At 40.1% G+C, this 21,188-nt stretch overlaps 1 protein-coding gene across 2 annotated transcripts; it reads right to left on the bottom strand.

The window, feature by feature from the left end:
- Positions 1-596: 596 nt before the first annotated feature.
- On the bottom strand, positions 597-19,568 carry LOC108896320 (integral membrane protein 2B). 2 transcript variants are annotated; one of them, XM_018695395.2, is made up of 7 exons: positions 19,330-19,568; positions 3,859-4,029; positions 2,688-2,756; positions 2,257-2,406; positions 2,040-2,150; positions 1,735-1,885; positions 597-1,458 (listed from the first exon to the last, which is right to left on the bottom strand). In XM_018695395.2, the coding sequence occupies exons 1-7, from the start codon at positions 19,414-19,416 to the stop codon at positions 1,370-1,372; spliced, it is 828 nt and encodes a 275-aa protein (XP_018550911.1). In that variant the 5' UTR covers positions 19,417-19,568; the 3' UTR covers positions 597-1,369. The 2 variants fall into 2 exon arrangements, with proteins under 2 accessions (XP_018550911.1, XP_018550913.1); XM_018695397.2 differs by having other exon boundaries at positions 3,898-4,029; positions 19,330-19,567.
- Between the last annotated feature and the right edge of the window lie 1,620 nt (positions 19,569-21,188).

Genomic DNA, 21,188 nt, shown 5'->3' with positions numbered 1-21,188 from the left:
AGCTAGATGCTAACGTTCAAGCTAACTGCTGAGAGTTCATTCTATTCCACTACATTTACAGGGAAATATTGTCCTTTTCACTACATTAAAGTAGAACAGCTGTATTTCTGAACCTGTGTCTTATTTCCTCATGTTTCTGGGTGTAAATGATTGATAGGGACACAAATCTTTGGAATCAGAGCAGTATTGATTGATTGTCCACTTCAGTCTTGTTTTGTCTCTGACAGACTCAGATTGTTCTTCTCAGTGTCTGACAGCATGATGATAGGATTCCTACAGAGACAGAGCTTTTTATTAAAGAGGAAGATCCAGAAACATCTCTATATATCTCTACCAGACTCCATTCACAAAAACAGGGATTTAACCAGGAGCTGCTGGAATACCACTGCCTCCATCTGTTAGTGTGACTGTGTTACTGTGACTTTCAGTGGTGGAAGAAGTAATCAGATACTTTACTGAAGTGAAAGTACCACACAGTAACACAGACAGGTTTATCATCAGTATCATCCACAAAATAAAAATGTTTAAAAACTGTAAATTCACAATAAATAAAAATGTGTTCCATGTTTACAGGTGATCACACAACAGACAACATCTGTTTTTTCTGTTTTCTTTATTGTGTTGGTCTGGTCATATCTTTAAAGAGATTATATACACAAATTAGTACAACAAGAAGAGTTATCCAAAAAATTACACATTCAAAAAAAAGACAGACAACCCTTGTGAAAAAGATTTTAACACAAGTGTGTGTTTCCTGTGAACTCTCTCTGCTGTGAATTTTATTTCTGCACTTCCTTTTCTCTTACTCAGCACTTCTACAGACATATTTTAAAGCTAAACAAGAGAGAGACACACGTCCCACACTCTTATTTTAAGACCATTTTCCAGTTAAGAAAGAACAGGTGCAGTGTATTAATAGCTACAGCAGACAAAATACAAAATAACAAGTCTCCCTGGACTGATGACTTTCAAAAACCCGGATGAGTGGTATAAAAGTTGTTTTTGTTTGGACTTAAAGAAAAGGCAAACTGTAAATTTACCCATGTCTATTACAATATATGTTCATGCTACAGATGCAGTTACTTTGATTAAAATAATTTACTATTTTTATACTCAGCTGACTTTTAGCTGGTTATTTTCTGAAAAGATAACAAGAAGACCCCCGTACAGAAAGTGGAAAAATACACGACTCTTCACCTTTTTATTTCGCAATCAATGAAGTATTTACCAAACAGCTTCACATTTCACTCCTCTCACTCACTCAAACTACCTGAAGTAAAGGACAGAGAAAAAAGACAGGTGAGGATTAAAAACACAATCTCACTGCACGCCAGTGACTTTAAGAGCAGTTGTGAGGAGACGAGGTGTCTTAAAGCTCACAGATCATAGTCTCCATCACAAACGTGTTGACGAAGTGACGGATCTTGTGGCAGTTCAGAGCCTCGCGCTTCTGCATTCCTGTAAGACAACAAGACACACGGTTGGTAAAGGAGTCCCTCAGGGATCGGTATTAGTCCCACTGCTATAGATCGATGACACAGTTTTGCGCATGTGTACTGCGTAAACTAAGATATTAGCAGTTAGCTTCTTTACAGTAAGTCCAATCAGCAGTTGTTAAGCACTGCCTTAAAGCTAAAACATGTCACATCAAATTAAATTTAGACTTTGATATGAACACAATGTAATAAATATAATAATATGATGATTAAGTATTGAATGAGCTAGTGTCTTTACCCAGAATCCTGTCTCTGCGCTGCAGCTTGAAGGTTTCTTTGCCGCGGCAGAGGTTGTAGATGAAGTAGCCGAGCTGGTCGACGTGCTCCAGGCGCTCGGTCACCACCATCTCCTCATGGACCAGGTAAGACTGAGGCAGGTAGGTGCCGGCCTGGACAGAGGGAAGGACATGATATGTTACAGAGAGAGTCTGGAAGAAGGAAATCATAGTCACCACTGATACCAATCCTTAAATAGAGGCGTAGAACAGTTTCCTTTGGGATCTGTTCTGCCTGGTGAGTCTGATGGCAGAAGCCGTCTGTTACCTTGACGTTGACGAGCAGCTCCAGGAAGTCTCTGGGAGGCATGACGACGGAGGTGTTGAGTGGGATGACGTAGCACTTGTTCAGGCTCAGATCCAGGTAGGCAGTCAACCTCTGAGACACAGGACAAACTTTAAACGACCTTGAAAACGACTCAGAACATTCACATCCTGTAAACTTAGATTCCTATCTTCCTGTTCTTGGTGCTGAGGCGTCTCACCCGCTGGAAGTCGTGGACGATGTCTGCGGGGTCTCCATCATCGAACTCAGGCACAGGGACGTTAATGAGCTCCACCTGCTCCCTCTCCAGGACCCGGATCCTCTCCTCCAGCTGCTTCAGGTGGAACTGATTTGGCAGCTCCACCTCCATCTACAAACCAGGTAAACCAGTTCATCAGCCACTGAGATTGTTTAGCTGTGCTGGAAACAGACTGACCAGCTGCTCTGCTGTTGGGATTTCTAAATAAACCAACTAAACTGTAAAGGAAAAGGAAAGGCAAGAAAACCTCTGATACTCTACATCTGAATGTTGGACTGACTCCACAGAGAGTCCACTGCAGGTCTGTCAGTCAGTAACTCAGCTCAATCAATCAGTCACTCAGTCTGTAATGATTCATTCTGCTGGATTCATGTCACATGCGCTCAACATACCTCCTCCTCCTCCCGGATCATGAAGTCCTCCTCACGGTAGTTCACCCCGCACACAAACACCTGACCCTCCTGCAGCGACAACACAAACAGGACAAAAAACACATTCAGGTGTTGGGAAAGACAAGGGGAACTTAGTTATTAGCAGCTTATCAACACAGTGTTGTAGCCCTCAGTGCAGTTCACTTTATCCATGGCAACATTCCTCCTGTTTGTTGTAAAGGTGGACTGTAGCTGCAGCAGGTTTACAGCATGAGGCTGTGTTGTTTAATGTTTGTACCATCCATGTCTCCTCTGAAGCTTTAGGCGAGCTACTAAACAGCGACATGTTGGAGACCTAGTCTACCTGACATCATCCTTCTCTTCCTGAGCTTTCTTCTTTATTTTTAGATTAACTCGACTCTATGTGCAGTGTAGCGTCCACCGCTACGCCATAACCCCTCAACTACACATCCAGCCTCAGACTTAAGAGAGTTATCCTGAGTCTGTCAAACAGGGACGGCTCATTGTGTCCTCCACAAAAGGAAGTTGAATCAGGTCCAACACCTCCAATCTGAGCTCTCATCTCCATGACAACCATCCAGCTCAGTTCACCCAACTCCAGATGAAATGAACTAACGTTACTGTAGCAAGTGTTGGTGTAGTTATAGTAACGTTGACGTTTAAAGCTGATTTTCATGATTATTACAATGATATCGTTGATCGCAATTATTTTGGCCAGAATAATCACGACATTGCCGATGCCTAATCTGGTGGTAATGCTAAAGTACTTTTAAGGTTTCCTTTAATGTAACGAACCAATTTACTTTTAAAAGTAACTCTGATCCACACAGAGACAACTTCCACAAGACTTCAGGAGCAGACTGTCACTCAGGTGTTTTCTGGTCTGTCTCTGTTTTGGCCTCCTTCTACACCCTGAGAAGGTGTGATCTGTTTATCATTAAGACCTGCCTCAGTACTGGAGTGGGAGTCGGACATAACCCAGCTCCCAGTGATGGCTGACGTTTACCTGCTGCCACCTGTCGGCTCATGTCAGGTCACATTTTCTCCTGTGAGGTGTGAGTTACATTCTTGATTTGAGAGAAGTGAGAACACAGGGCTGAAACTGATCCCACAGTCAGGACAGTCAGTGTTGAGTTTGTGCTGAAACTGTTGCGGTCATCGTTCATTTTACCTCACTGCTGTCCCACCCTTGTTGGGGCTGGCTGCTCACCTCCAGGATGTAGTAGCGGTACAGGTAGGCTCCTCCGACCACCACTCCAGACAGCATGAGGGCCAGACCCAGGCACATGCACCAGCACCAGGCCCGGGACTGGTGACGCACCGGCACAGCTGCCTCTGCATCCTGCAGGAGAGAAGACGGCTGATTAGACTCCACAGATCAACAGGAGATCATTTGTTATTATTACCAGTCGCTCGCTGCTAATTTCTAGTGTTTTATCTGAATGCACTCGTTCCTTTTCTAGATTTTCTTCTGTATTTCATCCACAAAACAAACACCGTTATAAACCTCTTTCAGGTCAAACATTTAGATTTGTTTTTTCCTCTTTGCAAAACTGACAGTGTTTAAAACATCCACATGTCCACAAGACCTGCTCCACAGCCCCCAGAACCACCCCCAGTATTTCAGCTATTCACTCGATTATTCCCTAAACAACAGCACAACACCAGCGTGCACAGAGTATAATGACGTAAAATGAACCTTCATCAACCACAGAAATCAACAGCCACTGGCTGCTCAGACACAGATTAGTCTCTTTTGCATCTGCAAAGACCCAAAAAGGTGATGTATAGGGCTATTTATTACATTCAGCATCAGTTAACTTGGTAATTAATATCTCAATCAATCAGTTCTGTCTCATCTATAACGCCTGAGCTGATGCCTTCACATGTCCGACCAGTTCACAGTGAAATACCACAAAGAAAATCATTAAATCTGAGAAGCTTCAACCAGAAAATGTTTGGTTTTCTTTGATAAATGAAATAATTAGTCGATTATCAAAATAGTTGCTTAATTGATCAACAGACTGAGCATCACAGGTGTACTGAACACAGCAGACCGCCTGGACTTCAATGTACCAAAGAGTGGTTTCACTTCACCAACATCAACCAAACAACTGCTGAGTGCAAAGGAACAAGTCCCTGCTTAAATATTCATGTATCGTCCATCATGTTAAAATGAGAACTTCTTCTTGAGTAGATCAAGTGAAAAATCCTTTGATTCATTTCATCCATCAATAGATTACTTGATTAATCTTCTTCAAACTAATACATCTTCATTCTCCACTAGACAAACTACCTAAAAAGATCCAGGAAGTGGACTCAGACCTGGACCCAGCTTTAGATAGTGATGCTGTCAAACCTCCATCTCTAACAGCCAGACCTGCTGCCAGCAGCCTGGAAACTCTCCAGAGCCACAACAACCAGAGGCCAGGCTGTGACGTACATGTGTATATGTGTATGTGTGTGTGTGTGTGTGTGTGTGTGTGAGAAAACAAAGGCTTTGTCTGGATTGGATGAACGAGGCCTCCACATCCCCTCTCAGAGACACAGAGCAACAGGGTGACTCATCACAATGCAAATCACAGAGGGAAAATAGACAAAGTGAAAGTCTGGAAAACACAGAGAGAGAAAGTGAAGGTGTGTGGATTAAATATGGCAATAAATCCTCACCACTGTCAGCTCTATGTGGTCCGCTCACTCTGCTAAAACTAGTTTTTATTTTACTATATATTGGTTGACCTTATGTTAACTTTACCTACAGGTTTCACTATCTACTTTATTGTTAAGTTTTCTTGAGTATAAAATACAGATGCAACGATTAATCCAAAGAAAATTCATCTGTAACTATTCTGATAATCGATCAATCAATCATTTCAGTCATTTTTTAGGCAAAAATAGCAACATTTTGATGGTTACAAGGTCCTTTAAATGTGAGACTACGCTTCTCTACTCGCTTGTCATGTTAGTGATTTTAATATTTTAGGGTTTTTGGGCCATTGGACTCAAACACTCTGCTGTTAAAAGATGTCACCTTATGCTTTACCTCAGGCTAACGTTTGGTTTATACACCTGTCTGACTAACACAGCTCTGCAATTACACCACCAAAACACTAGGTGGCAGTGTGGTTTCTGAGCCACTATGTTGAGTTTCTTCTTATGGTTCATATTGGAGTTGGAGCTGGAATGAGTCCTAAAACCAGGAAGTACGTTAGCATGTTAGCATGTTAGCACTTCCTGTTCCCTCGTCCCAGAGTCAGTGTGTTTCTGGTTAAATGTCTGAAATAAGGTCTGTGGTTTTAACACAAGCTCAAGACATTTTCAGGTTTGATTCTCCGGACATAAAATGGGTCAGTAAATCCCCCACTCCTGATGTTTGAAGCTTTTACGTGTCTTAAAAAAGGCGGTTGCTAACGAGTGTCTAAATGAGACTACAGAGGTTGTCGGGGACGTTAACATGAAAACCCATCTACTCACCAGTCCACCTTTACAGCCTCGTTGTGTTTCTACTCACGCTCTTTCAAACTCTCACTAACTTTCTAAGAAGAAAGGCTTTTGTAGAAGAGCTCAGAGCTAAATGAAATGACCAGTTGGAAGCTTAGTGGTGGAGACGTTGACGTCATGTGACCGTGGTGTAGTTGGTTTATAGCCTAACATTAGCTTCTTACTTCAAACATCAGAACAGTGGTGTTCATCTGTGAAGATGATCTGATCAACTAAACCTGAAGGATCAGAAACTTTAGCTGCTCACTGTTTATTTTCTGGAATAATCCAAAACACAATGAAAAAATCCCACTGGCTTTTTGTGGAGGGAACCAGACTGATGCTAACTTCAGGACTGGACTACAGAAACACATCATCACTGCACCGTTCTATACACAAAGAAACAAAGCATTGTGCAAGAAATTCTTCTGCTAGCAAGAAATTATATTTCAAATAACTGGCTTTATGAATCTTTAATGGAGGTAGGAGCTTTGTTAGACTTCAAGGATCCATAAATATAATGAATATGTACAGACATAAAGTTCTGTTTATGTCATTTGACTGTCTCGTAGAGTGTAGTGTTTCTGGAGCCGAGAGGACTGGGAATAAAAAATTCAAAAGCACAGAGGAAACCAGGGTCTTATCACCCGGTGGACTCTGGCCAGGTGGATTAAAAAACAACTTCTTTCAGGACAAGCCCTAACAAGTCTCCTGTTGAACACCAGAAGAGCTTTGTCTGTATCGACGTGAACAGCCAGGAATCATTAACGTTTCTGAAGGTCTGCTGCTGCTCTGTTGTTGGTTTCCATCAGCCACCACCAAGACTCTTTAGTTGGTCTGAAAACAGAACATGTGCTTTTACTTTCAGAAACTCTGACAAAAGTATTTCAGAGTTTGTTTTCGACACACTTTCCCTGGTTTCACTGAGAAATTCTGTTGTTTTTAGGGTCTTTTACATGATGTATTTATCACGGTCACCATAATACAGCCTACTCCTACTCCATACCTAGAACTGATGATAATTTCCTGTCATGATAAACAATAAGTGTTGGATTTTTCAATTAAACAATCATCAGTCTCCAACTATTTATCTAATTATCTATTTTATGAGATATCCTACTAATAAATGTCAGTCTGTTCTTCGATTTGCTCGACAACCACTCATCCCGTTGACTTCAAATTTTGTGTGTTTTGCTGAGAAGCTGAGGAAATGCAGTGTGTAATAATAATAATAATAATAAATTTTATTTATAGTGCACTTTATATTTTAAGAAAATCTGGCTGAGCTGCAGCTCAACATTTAATTTTTATCCCACCCCAAGCCATGACACATTAGGATAATTAAAGGCTGCTACAAGTAATTTATGCACTATTAACTAACCGCATATTTTCTCTTTCCTTTAACTTAAAATGACATTGCAGATGCAAAAACACATTTGTCTTATATTGTCTTAACAGCATTTTACTCCAGTGATGAAATAAATCCACATCAAACCCAAGTTTTAAAGTTATCAGTGTGTAACATTAACAGGGATCTACTGGCAGAAATTGAATATAAAATGCAATTTGAAATGGGTTTCAAAGGGTCTGAATACTTTGAAATTTCAGTTTTTCCTTTTTAGTAAATTCTTCTTTTTTAATACATTTTTACATTATTTAATTTCATTGTTTTTGCTTTGTCGTTATTCACTCCAATTTTAGCATGAGGCTGCAAAATAACAAAATATGAAAAAAGCGAAGGGGCCTAAATATTTTCTGAACACACTGTATATGAGTATATTTTTAATAGTGTATAGTCATGTAAAATTAATCATTGTGTTGTTGTTAGCTTCTAATGATTGATCATTTTACACAGGGAAGTGGGTCCTCTTCCACAGAATCCACCATGTTTCTACAGTAGCTCAGAACAGCCCAGAACAGACAAAGGCCTGAAGGCCTTTTCGCATTTTTACACCATAGCTTGTGTACAAAAGATGAAATAAAAACAAACCTCTTTACTTGGCAGACAAGCAAATGCAATAGATGCCATTTTGTCACCTGACGTCCATCACAAATGCAAGATAGGTATTCAGTCTGTTGCAATCTACGTTTTCACCACTAGAGGCCACTAAATCCTACACACTGCTCCTCAAGTTCTTCAGTTAAATATATTGATTCTCCCGTTCAGGGAAAGTGATTCAATTCATCTACACTGCAATTTATTAGGTACACTCCTACTGTATTTTCATCAATTGGACTCAAAAATAAGACTAGGAAACAACATTTTGGTAGAATAAACAGCTAATAAAGTCAGAAAATGTAACTAAAGAGACAGGAAAAACAATGGAAGTCAAACTTAACGAGCATATTTTCTCAAGCAAACTATTTTAAGACTTCTTTGTGATCGTTAAGGACACATGTTCCCGACATCAGCAGACAACACTTCTATTTGAACTTTGTTTGCTCAGTAAAGTGATACCATCTGGAAAAATGAACTTGATGTGGGGCGTGAGTCAGCATTTCCTAGTCAGAAATAAGAGAAGGAAAAGGTTTTTTCTGACTGTCAGCCCTTTCTGACCTTCACCTCAATTTACAGACAGCATAACAAAACTCCCCAACCATTGTGTAACGCTTCTCTAAAAGGCGATAATCCGGGTGGAGGGAGAAGGAGGAACGTTATCAGAAGAGGAACCAACAAGTTCATGTTTTAGTTGTGAGAAAAACAAGAGGAAGTGAAGTAAAGTGTTCACCGGCTGAGAGCAGCAGCAGCACCAGCTAACAGTCGCGGTGTTATAGATGTGCTGTGTTTGACGGTGGACAGAAACTAAAAGAGAACGTTTGTTGAGGCTTTTGTCTGTCAGCTGTAAAGCTGGGCTCACTCCTGCAGAGTGGAGGTTGTTTCTTTTTGACTTCGAGGGAAAAGAAAAGAGGAACTGCAACAGAAAGCAGAGGATGTTTCCACTCACTGAACATCTTCAAAATATTAAACAGCTCCGCTCAGTTCAGACACTCTAAGGCCCTGAACTGTGTCTGGCAGGCACACACTCCTTCAGGGCTATTGACTAATCTGATCATTTTTCTGATTAATCAATTAATTCAGTCTATAAAATGGCAGAAAATTGTGAAATCGTCCATCCATGCTTTCTTCAAATGTCTTGTTTTGCCTGACTGATGTTACAAACCCCAAAATGCTCAGTGTAATGCAATACAAAACAGAGAAAAGCAGGAACTCCTCATGTTTGAGAGGCTGAAAACACTTGAAAATTGACTTTTTATCTAGTTTTAGGCCTCATATTTAAAATATATATTTTTAGGTCTTTGGTTGTTTTTAACCTTATATTTTAAAGGAATGAAGCGCTTTTAGTCACCAGATGTCTGAATCTGAAGTTATCGGAGGAACAAGCTGAGCTAACGTTAGCTACAGTTCAAGTTCACTGAACTACATCGGAGAAACACTGACTTTTAACATGAAGCTGTTTTATTCAGATTTTGATTGGTTTGAATCAGCTGCTCTGTTTGTTGTGGAGAGGAGGAGACCTCTGAGGAGGATTCAGCTCCTGGTAAAAACCTCCTGAACCACTGACACTGAAGAAACTCCCATGATCCTATGCTACTTCACAACATCACCAAACTCTCTGTTACTGTTCTGATTGAGAGACCCCCTAGCAGCAGAAAATTAACAGTTAAAGTCTGTTTGTATTTTATTTTTTCATACATGTAAATTATAATTTGAATTTTTTGTGTTTGCTGTGTAATCAAAGCTGCCATAGAGAACCTGTCAGTACTAAATGACTGAGATCATCTCTGATTCAAATCAACTGTGACTCAGAAAAACTCTCTAGAAACAGGTTCCAGTTATTCTCTGGATCCTAATGCAGCAATCCTCCTGTTTCACAACGCTTCGGCAACAAGACCCGACAGGCCTTCAGACCGACATTTCATAACCGTAACACGCACACACTCATTAACACACTCGTATGTCAACACAGTAAAGTATGGCGACATCACACAGAGCAGGAACAATGTGTACAGTTTAGAGACACACACACACACCCTGGCACAACATTTGCATGATTATATGATCGATTCAGGGTATTACCGTTAACATGCAAATAAACAGTGTTAAAAATGTCTGTCTTTGTCTGACACAGTCCAAACTCAATGATATAAAACAGAAAAACCTCAGTTCTGAGAAGCTAAAACTATTCATTTAAGCAGAAAAGCCAGGTGAACTCTGCAGTAACTATCAATTCTTTTCACTATTGATTAATCTTCCATTTATTTTCTTGATTAATAACATACATTTTGATGACTTGAACTGGTTTTCTGTTTGTTTTTCTTCAGGCTTTGATATATTTATGTGCATGTTTTGTCTGCTATCCTGATATGTGTTTGTAGGGGTTTTTAGAGTTTGGTGTGTTTGAAAATGTGGAGAAAACAGCTTACGGCTTCAACAAACAATTATTTAACTTATTCAGGATTCACCTGATTATTTTCCTGTGTAGTCGATTACTTTTTGATAAATTAATCAACTGTTTTATCATAAAATGTCAGAAAATAGCTGGAAAAAAGGTCAGTAATTCATATGAGAGCTGGAACTACCGCAGTTAATTTCCTCATTTCTTCATTAATTATTCAATCATTTTAAAGCCTCAGAAAACATCACAGTAACACCTTTAACATGCTCTTTTAACCTGTTTTTAGTTTAACATTGTCTCAAATGAACTGTTAGTGCAGCAGAGTGTGAATGTTTAATGTACAGGACACTTCCTGTTGTCATGAACTTAAGACTTTTCTTTATCTCTGACAAACAAAACACAAACAGTCTGCAGCTGTCTGTTTCGATCCTCTTCCTCTTTGGTTCTGCTCAGCTGTTTAAATGCCTCTGCAGATGAATTTACCTCTGACCTGTTGACACGTTTGGTGTTATTTTGAAAGGTTTCCTGGTGGTTTTACTCTCTGCTGGAGGTCTGTATTCACATCACACAGTCGCAACACAATGACTCTCTTTGTGTGTCTGTAAGTGTGAGGAGACCGGCTGCCACATTAAGACGACCACAACAAACAGACATATTTGTGGACTCTCACGTGGTTTTACGGTCAGTGTGTGTGTTGTGTTGAGGCTGGACAATAATTCATCATCGTTTCTCCATTTATTTTCAGGGCCGCAGCTCGTCACCGTTTCCCTGCTCGTTTTATTCCAACAATCCAGAACCAAAGCAGCAAATCCTACATGTAAGAGGCTGGAGCCAACAAATGTCTCAACATTTTTAGCTTTTAAAATGACTGCAACAAGGAATCAGTCATCGGAATTGATCAGCTAGTTTGCTGTCTGAGCGAGTTATGAACTAAATTTACAGCTCCCTGCTTTAAAATCTTTGAGTATTTACTATAATGTGGTATTAATGTAACAAATATTAAAATTAAATAAAAGGGAGAAAAATAATCACATTGAGTATATAATCTAAAACAAAAAAAGAAACAGTCCTTTCCATGACGTCATTATATATAAACTACTAATTCATTGAATTTGTATGTACTATAAACTGTACTATACTGTGATATATACTGTGGTCATATTGTGCATTCCTACATGTATCTGAATTTCACTGAAACAATATCATTTTCTTTAGACTGGAACAAATCTAATGGTTGGTAACATCATTATACTTGAATGTTACTTGTCAGTTGGACTCTGCAGTATTTAAATAATTACCTAATGTCCTGTATCTGTCAATATCTCTCAGGATTTCTTTGTCTCTGGACTCCATTTTAAACGTGGCCTGCACTGATGATTCTGAGCGTTATGGACTATCAGATGATTTTCTGGAGAGTGACGGTCAAACCTCCAAAATATTTCATTTCCTAGAGTTTAAAACCAAGAAAAGCAGCAAATTCTCGCATTTAAGAACGAGGAGGGATCAAGTTTTCTACACTGTAGCTCTGGTCGATCATCAGAACAGTTGCTGATTGATTACTGAGGCTTATTTAACTATGTGTAAATATATTAGCACTATTCTCCATTTCCCCTGATCCTGAACACAGTTCAGTGTTCCAGCGTTGGTAGAGGTCTTTAAACAGATCAGTCCTGAACATCAGTCCACCTGAGAGCAGATTGGGTTCCTGTCTCTGTGGAGACAGGTGAGTATCAGTGTCCAGGACAGGTTCAGTTTCAGTCTAGACCACATGAAACTCCATCCTCGGTGAGGGCGGACACACAGGAAGACGAGGACGTTTTAAAGGGAAACATCACCTGCAGAGCTTGTACGTAAACATTTGGAAAACTCCAGATTATGGCTGGAACAGATCAGATGTTTGCTGCTGTGGTGGTGGTGGAGGATGGAGGAGGGTGGAGGTCGTCCTCTGCTCCCTGTATATCTGCCCACTCAGTTAATCTCCCCTCCTCTTGAGTTTTAGTGGTCGGTGCCCTGCGGGAGGCAGCTAAAGCTCTCCGACTGAGCCTCTATCTGACCGATTAGACTCTAATCCTTTCCAAGCAGTCCACATGCCTCAGACGACGACCAGAAGACACGCGGGCAGAGAGCTCCTCACATCAGAGAGGAGAAACATGGATTTACTCTGGACGTATTCAAACAGAATACAAGTTTGGTGTCGAATGTACAAAAGTGCAGCCGTACAAACCGAGGCGACGCTGTGTGATTTACATAAACAAAGTGATGCCAGAGATGGAAATAATTAACATTTATTTCCATGTGTCCTGCTGCAGGTACAGACCATCACATAGAGAACAGTGTGCAGCTGCAATTAACTATTAATCAATATTAAGTATTAACTATTATCAGTCAACCTTCTGGGCCACAACTAGGAAATGTTAAGCATTTTAATTTGATTAACTGACTAATTATTTCAGCTCCTGCCTTTTAGTTTAACCAGAAACATCTCTATATATCAGTACCAGACTCCATTGACAAAAACAGTGGATTTTACTGAGCAGGACACAGGAGCTGCTGGAATCCCACTGCCTCCATCTGTTAGTGTGTCTGTGTTACTGTGTGACTTTCAGTGGTGGGAGAAGTAATCAGATACTTTACTGAAGTAAAAGTACCACACAGTAACACAGACACACTAACAGATGGAGGCAGTGGTATTCCAGCAGCTCCTGTCTTAAATTCCTGTTTTTGTCAATGGAGTCTGGTAGAGATATATAGAGATGTTTCTGGTTAAACAGAAAGGATCTGACTCTTTAATGAAACGCTCTGTTTCTATAGGAAAACACAGGAAAATAAGGATCAGGTTCAAAAATACTGGAGTAAATTAGTTACATGGCTACATGGATCTCAGTATATAAAGCCAACTGGTTTAAAGTCTGACCCAAAACTGGGAAATTGTGTTGCTTCAGGGCCTGAAGAAGCTTTGCCTTCACTGCCACCATATGTTTGTGTGAGGTCTGACCCAAATTAAGCCACTGACGAGCTGAGGATTACTCCTGTCATCACAAACTGGGAACAAGCCGCACAAATGCTACCTGCCAATACACTTAAAGAGAAGAATATATGATTGATCTGTAATCTTTTCAACCGTACAATGTCTCTGAGAAGTCTGACTGGTTGTTTATAAAGTAATATTTCAACAACACAGATGATTTCATGCTCAAAAAACATAAAACCTTTATGGTTAAACTTGATTAAATTCAACAGTAAGTCATGTCCTGACACAGCAACAAGTGTTTATATGCAGCTCTTCACCCGGATGTGTAAAAATAAAGGTTCACACCCCACAGTCAGCAGCAGCCAGCATGTCTTAATAAGGCATCTTTAGCATCGTTAGCATTCACAGCTCTGAATACAGCCTGCTCCTGTAAAACCTTTACATTTATAGAGAAGAAACTTTTATCCTGACTCTGTCAGAGCTGTACACCACACCTCCTCCTCCGCCATGTACCGACATGAGCTGAACCTGAACCTGCAGCAGGCCGAGCAGGATTCACATTCCCAGTCGCTGATGTCGATCTTCACTGCAGAGAGCTGAGCACGGCGTGGCGCGTTAACACTCGGTGACATCAGCTCAGGTGTTCCTACATGCTGATGGTCAACAGGTGATTCTCTATAGGAGTTCTGCCTGTTTTATTTTACTGTTTTAAACCCTGTTAATGTGTATTTCATCCTGCCTGGTGTTCCTTTGCTCTTTGCAGCTTCTCAAACATATTTGCTGCTCTTCTTTATTTCTTATCACTGTGATCAAACCTTTTTATTCCAGCTGGACAAACAGGACTTGGACTTTAGAGGCGTCACCTGAGTTGAGTCAACTTTATTGTCATTACAATAAACAGGACAGACACGACAACAGTCAATAAAACAAGGTTCAATTCAGACCTCGTTTTTGGTTTTGTTTTTATCGCAGCCATGATCCCTCAATCATGATTGGACCAAAACAGTTATGTGACACACAGAGCTAGAAGACCATAAAATATACAGCTCCCCCTGACTTTACAGAGAATAATAATTTTGTGATTTATATGTGTTGTCATGCTAATAGTGAACTTAAAAATATCATATTTACTAGGGCTGTCAATCAATTAAAATATTTATTAACGATTAATCACATGATTATCCACAGTTAACTCACAATTAATCAGACATTTTTTTATCTGTTCTAAATGAATCTTAAGAGATTTTTCAGTTTTAAATACTCTTAACATGGAAGCGGACATGTATGCTTGCTTTATGAAAATATATGTTTATTATTATTGCAGCTATCTTGACGTACTCCAGCGGTAACTCAGTTCATATTGACAGTAAACCTGAATAATTCGGTTTTTGTCGAGAGAACCGTCTGATCATATAGTTACATAATGAGCAGGTCTAAGGTTATCTAAGAATAAAACCGTTGTACACAGAAAAATGCTTTTTAAAAACTTCTAAAATGCAAAAGCTGGTGTGAAAATGATTAACATTAAGGCAGGGAGGTCTGTAACTCAGTGGTGAAACAACTTCAACATGTTAAAAATAATTACAAGACAAACAGCTACAAACAAAACATGCCTGAAAGACGACACTCTGGGAATTAACTGACCAAATAATAAGCAGCGGGTTAATCACCACTGGTAAAATAGAGCAGCTCACTTTAGATTAGGGGACTTTTTAATGCTTCTGGTATCGAACAAAGGTTGGGGAAATAAACTAGTTGGTCATTATCTTTAAACGAGCAGAGTCAGCACAAAGATCGAAGCTGGCAGCAGGAAACGAATTGTTAATCTGCACAAAGTCAAACTGTGTTTAGCACAGATAAGATGCTGATTAACCCGATCTGATCCAGTCTGAGTGGACACAGCACAAAGAGACCTCATGCTGTATCTGAAAAATCTAAATAGAACTTTTCAAAGCCTGAGGTCTGGACAATTTCTACTGAACAAGACACAGCCAGACATGTGAAGCAGCTGTGGGAAAGCGTGACAGGTGTTTTATAGACGAAAGCATAATGGATTAATCAGGACAATAACCGGTAGATGAATCGATAATGAAAGTAATCGTTGGCTGCAGCCAGAGAATGAAGCCCACTCGAGCTTCACGTTCAACAGGAAGACGGCCACATCCCTGTTTGAACACACCCGGTAAAGACTTATTCAGGGAGAAGCTAAACCAAGCATGACGACATGCTCAGCCTAAATATTTAGCTTGGTCTATTTTCTGTCTCTATAAATGTCTCAGCAACTGTCTTTAGCTGCAGACAGGTTTAGCTGAGCAGTTTCAGCCCTGTTTAAGCTGCTAAAGATCGACACAAACGTCCTGATCCAAGTCCTTTAGTACTGGTTATCTGCAGATACACTCTGGTCCAATGCCACATTACCCAAATGTTGAGGTTTTTTTGATCCAAATACTGAAGGTTATAGTCCAAAATTACTGAAAGTTCAAGTGGCAGAATGAGCGATTCTCTGTGGGATTAGTTGGAGCTCAAGAAACGCTAGGTGCACCTGATCCTCAACATTGGTAAATGACAGATCAGATTATAACTGTCATTTATTTTGGCCGATACAGGTTCACTGAATAAAACTGGATTGGCTCCAATGCTGTTCTCACTTGTAGGCAGACTACAGCTAATACAAAGTGCTGTTACCAGACTCATAACTAGAAAGAACAAATTCAGCAGTATCACACCTTGTTAGGCTTCTTTCACTCCGACCTTGTTCGGTCTGGACCTTTGAACTTTCCAGTTTACTGATAAAAGGTGACTTGATCCAAGGTCCAAACCACAACAGAAGGTGTGAAAGGTGCTTCGGACCACAATCTAATCCTAAACAGTGAAGGGTGTCATTGATCAAATTTTGGTTCAACCAGAAGTGGTGGTCCAGGTTTGGATCAAACTGAACCATAGTTCGTCTGGATCGTTCAGACTTTCAGACCAATTACAGGAAGTAGAGTCTTGTCACCCATTAAACAGCAGAAGAAGAAAAATAACTCCAAGCAACATAAAAGTTAGTTGCAAATAAGATGAAACATCTGGCTTGTAATTTGGTCTGATGACAAAATCCAAAGTAACCTGCCAAAACTTGAGAGGATGACCCGAAACAAGACGCTGACGACGGACAGCTGCCTATAAACCAATCAGTGTCGAGTATAGGGAGACACACAGGTGACGAAAGGACAAAGGTGCGTCAGCCAAACTTCTTTAGTGCATTCACAAGACTGCAACATGAGACCAAAACTGACCAGATGAAATATAGCAATGTAGCTTGGCCCAGACTCTGAGGTGTGAAAACACCCTTAGTCACTAATAAATCTGACTCCCCAACTAATGAACCAGGGAGAAAATCTGTCCAACAGCCAAAAATTACAGCTGACGCAGGAGATGAACTCAATGAGACTGAAGTCTGAGAAACACTGAGTCAGAGAAATTGATTGAGGAATCCACTCACTGCACTGCTACACCCACGTAGACAACGATCAGCCTACAGACATCCGACTGAGCAGAAATTTAGTTAAGCAGCCATTACACTGTCAAACGACTGTGGGAGGATGAGAACGCTGCAGTTCAAATCCATTCATTACAAGCAAGTTTTACCAGAGGGAAGGGTTTATTTCAGGACACAGCTCGCACTTTATCAGTGAGCAGATCTGTTTCACTTCTGGTTCATGTCTGAAGGTAACAGTTTCCTCCCTGCTCTACCACAGCATCTGAACCCTGCAGACACCAAGGGAAAACCCTGGGTTTCCCTTCATGGTTGAAACTGGGCTTTTCAAGAGAATGAAAGAGAAAGAAAGAGGGATAAAAAAGGACAGAGAGTGAGAGGTCAAAGAGAAAGAGAAACAAAAATTCAGTTGATCCTCATTTCATTGTGAACCAGACTGATGCTAACTTCAGGACTGGACTCCAGAAACACATCATCCCTGCAGGACTCTAATGTGTAACACGCAGCAGCATAGTAGCAGAGTCTTATCAAATGACCAAACAAGATGGTGGCAGAGGATCTGGTGTCAAAGCAAAAAGCCAGAGCGCCTGTTTGGCAATATTTCAGATCTTACAACCCAACGCCAAGGAGGGACCTGATAAGATTAACGAGGCAGCCTGTGAACTTTGATGCAGCATCTGAATCTACTAATCTACACATAGCATATTGAACCTACACACGTTTTTCCTTCTAAAATGTCTTTAACACGTTAGTGCCAGGTGTGAACAGGGCCTGAGAGCGACGGGACTCCTTCCAGACAAGAGCAACACACCAACCACATCCTCAAAAACGCTGAACCAACACGTTTCTAAACCAGTGTCAACAAACATGAACATTACACACGAAGGAGACTGCGTCAGTTATAGCTAGGTGTACCTAATAAACTGCCAACAACACAAATTAATAGAGCATCTGAGCCGACTTCAATCCCCAGAAGGAAAACATTAACCAACCTACATTACCACTGCACAGACTCAGCCACAACAACCACACAGACAAGTCTTAAAACTTCTCAGCAACAGCAAATACTTATCACCCAACACACACTGAAACTGTAGATGAAGTCTGTGTCACATTTACAGACATGTACTCTGCTCTGTGTTCTTGACAAAGCTGGAACTTCCTCTGTTGGAAACAGAACCACGGCTTTTACAACAGGGTGGAGCAGTGGAGTTTTTACAGGACTTTACCCAGAGAGAAAGACACAACACGCCTCAGCAGACCTGCAGTGTAAAACCCTGGCTTATTCTAATTAAATAGCACAGAATTAAACTTTGTTCTGCACCAGACAGATCCACAGCAGCTGATTCACAGACAAACCATCACAAACCTATACTCATGTTTGGATGGTTATATTCAGTTTTCCCAAGTGATTTCGCAGCTCTTCCAGGACGCCCACGACCAGGTAACTTCCTCTTTTTACCTGTGACCTACAGAGGAGAACTCGCCAAACTCTTCTCTCAAATGGATCAGGATGAAAGATGCACAAGATCATAAAAAGTCTGCATGAATTGTGCATGTGGGTGATGGATATCTCTGACTCCCCCCTCTTCCTCCCTCCCTCCTTTCATCTCGTCTGCTTTCTCTTTTAAAGGGGTGACGCACTTTACACAAGAAGCAGCAGGATAAAAGGTTTTGAACCAGTTTTCTTTACAAACTAACCCCACAGAGGAACAAAGCTGATCAGAAATAAAAAGACGACACAGAAAAACATAATGGACAAGGTGTGGAGAGCAGTGTTAAACCCTAAAATGATAAGTTGACCAACAGGAAATTAATATATTTAAGTGTTAAAATATTTATATTCAACTAAAACAGTCTCAGCTAGTCAACTTCTCTCTTCCTGTGAAAGCTAGCTTACTTTTCTGTCAAACTTCTAAACAAAAATGGTTGATTTTTGCCTTTTTCATCACTAAACTGAGCTAAAACCTCCACCTAAAGAGACGAATCATATTCTGATATTTGATTGCGATTATGAACCGTGATCCCAAAGGTACAGACTCTCTAGTAACTTGCTTAAGACACAACAAAACTACAGAAATGTTATGTTTTACTGAGGAAAAACAGACGTGGAACGCAACACGTGAAAAAAACTAATACATTTAAAAACGTTACAACACTCTTAAAAGTCACAATAAACTACAGCAGATGCCACTTTAAAGTGTTCAAGTTAAAGAACCAGTTTGAAAATAAGCGAAAAGCTGAACAGTCTGTTTCTGTGTTTGGCTGCGGGCTCGTTCACCGAGCTGAAAGCTAAGTTAGCCATTTTCTACTCACTACTTTGTCCTCCTCGGGAATAAGAGTTTCGGCGTCCTTCTTCACGTCTTTCTGGGCCAAAGCCGAGTTAAAAGACACTTTAACCATCCTGGACCAAGCGCTGACAAAATTCCCGATCGAAAAAAATGGGATGAAAACGTTGTAAAACGAACAAAAACAAACAGAGAGAATTTGCTCCGGAGTCAAGTCGTCGCACTTCTCCCCGGCCAAGTCTAATCTGTTGTGCTGATAACGGCCGAGAGCAGCGAAGGCGGAAGACGGCACGGCTTCCGGTAAGGTTTCAAAATAAGAGCATGATAGGCCAAACCTGGCAACGTCTCCTGTGTGAGCCGGGTTAGAAGACATATTCACATTTATTATTATTTCTAGGAGTAGTTTCTGGACTTAAATAAAGGGCTTATTCCATCACTCAATTACCCCTGAAATAATATTTTACTGAATCCAGGGACAGTTAAAAAACGAACATGACGTGACATGATGGTGCATGTGGAGTAATTACACTGGATATATATGGATATATATATATGGATATAATAACTGAAACAGATGTCAGATTAATTTACAATTTAAATAATTAGTTGCAGCCCCATTGTTTATTATTGTAGAAGACTAAGGATTGAATAAACATTTATGTTTAGAACCTAATCTGAAGCTGTAGCCAGTGGACTATTACATGACAAATCAGTTATCAAAGTAATAGATAGTAAAAAGCACAATGTTTCACACTGAAATGTGATGGAATTTAAATAAACATATAAAATACATGTACCTCAAAGTTGGATTGCGGTGAAGTAATCAGGTTTTGGCAGAGACAGCTGTGGACCACATCCTTGTTTAATAGATCAATAGAGTTGTCCATCGTCTTCTTGTCTTTCTTTGCTGAAAACCAGTTTTCTCCCAATGCAAGCAAAATCAGCAACTAGCCAGAGGCCCCAAAAGCCCCAGGCTAACTGTGTGGTCATCTTTCAAGTGTATGTTGTTCATATAATATCAGCAGCAATTATAAGAGCCCTAGGGGTAAATCCATCTCTACCTGATCACATTGAATATTGTATTGAATATTGCATTATTGAACTTTAATGTATAAAAGTACATTAACATCTTTACTTGAAAACCAGTTCTCTACACCTTCAAAGACAACACAACTGTATTAAAATACAGTGTCTGTAACAGCTGGACAACCTCTATCTACTTCACTTTCCCTGACCACCTGCCAAACAATCTCTCTTTTATGAGGGACAAAAACTGACATAGGTATAAATGTTTAAATACATAAATAAACAGATGCATTAGTTAATAAATGAAATAAATAAAATGAAAATTGAGAATAGAATAAATACATTCGGTGATGAGGAATGCTGTTTTAATTTATGTATGTATTTATACTTTCATCTTTTTTTGTCCCTCATACTCTTTGACTTTCAACCACGGGTTAAATGAGAAAATAAGTCCCGCGTTTGCCAAACTCTTATTTTGAAGTTGAAGACACTCCGTTTCCGGCACAGACCTGGTTACCTGTGTTTACCTTGATGTGTCTGTCTCGTGCTTTTGCTCCAGGAAAACGACAACAAAACTCAACGGGAGATGGTTGCCAGATCCAGGTTATTATCCCCCGCTGTGACAAACACACTGGTGCATCAACAACACAAAATACTCTGCATAATGAGTTCTTTAGGTTTATTATGATGCCAATACTTAAAGTACAGATTTGAATACAGGACTTTTCCCTGTAACAGAGTATTTCTACACTGCAGTACTGCTACTTTTGCTGAAGTAAAAGGTCAGAGTACTTCTCCCACCACTTTCATTTCCATTACCATGAGAAGTTTGGATGGATTGTTGGAACTGACACCAACTCA

Source organism: Lates calcarifer, linkage group LG1 (genome assembly GCF_001640805.2).
Source record: "Lates calcarifer isolate ASB-BC8 linkage group LG1, TLL_Latcal_v3, whole genome shotgun sequence".
Classification (NCBI taxonomy): domain Eukaryota; kingdom Metazoa; phylum Chordata; class Actinopteri; family Centropomidae; genus Lates; species Lates calcarifer.
This window is presented reverse-complemented; position numbering and strand designations above follow the sequence as displayed.

Excerpts from the sequence above, each read along its gene's own strand:
- LOC108896320 (XM_018695395.2), bottom strand. The coding sequence starts at position 19,416 with ATGGTTAAAGTGTCTTTTAACTCGGCTTTGGCCCAGAAAGACGTGAAG. Across the intron at positions 4,030-19,329 it reads TTCCCGAGGAGGACAAAGTA|GATGCAGAGGCAGCTGTGCC; the intron begins GTGAGTAGAAAA and ends TCTCTCCTGCAG. Across the intron at positions 1,886-2,039 it reads AGCTGCTCGTCAACGTCAAG|GCCGGCACCTACCTGCCTCA; the intron begins GTAACAGACGGC and ends CCCTCTGTCCAG.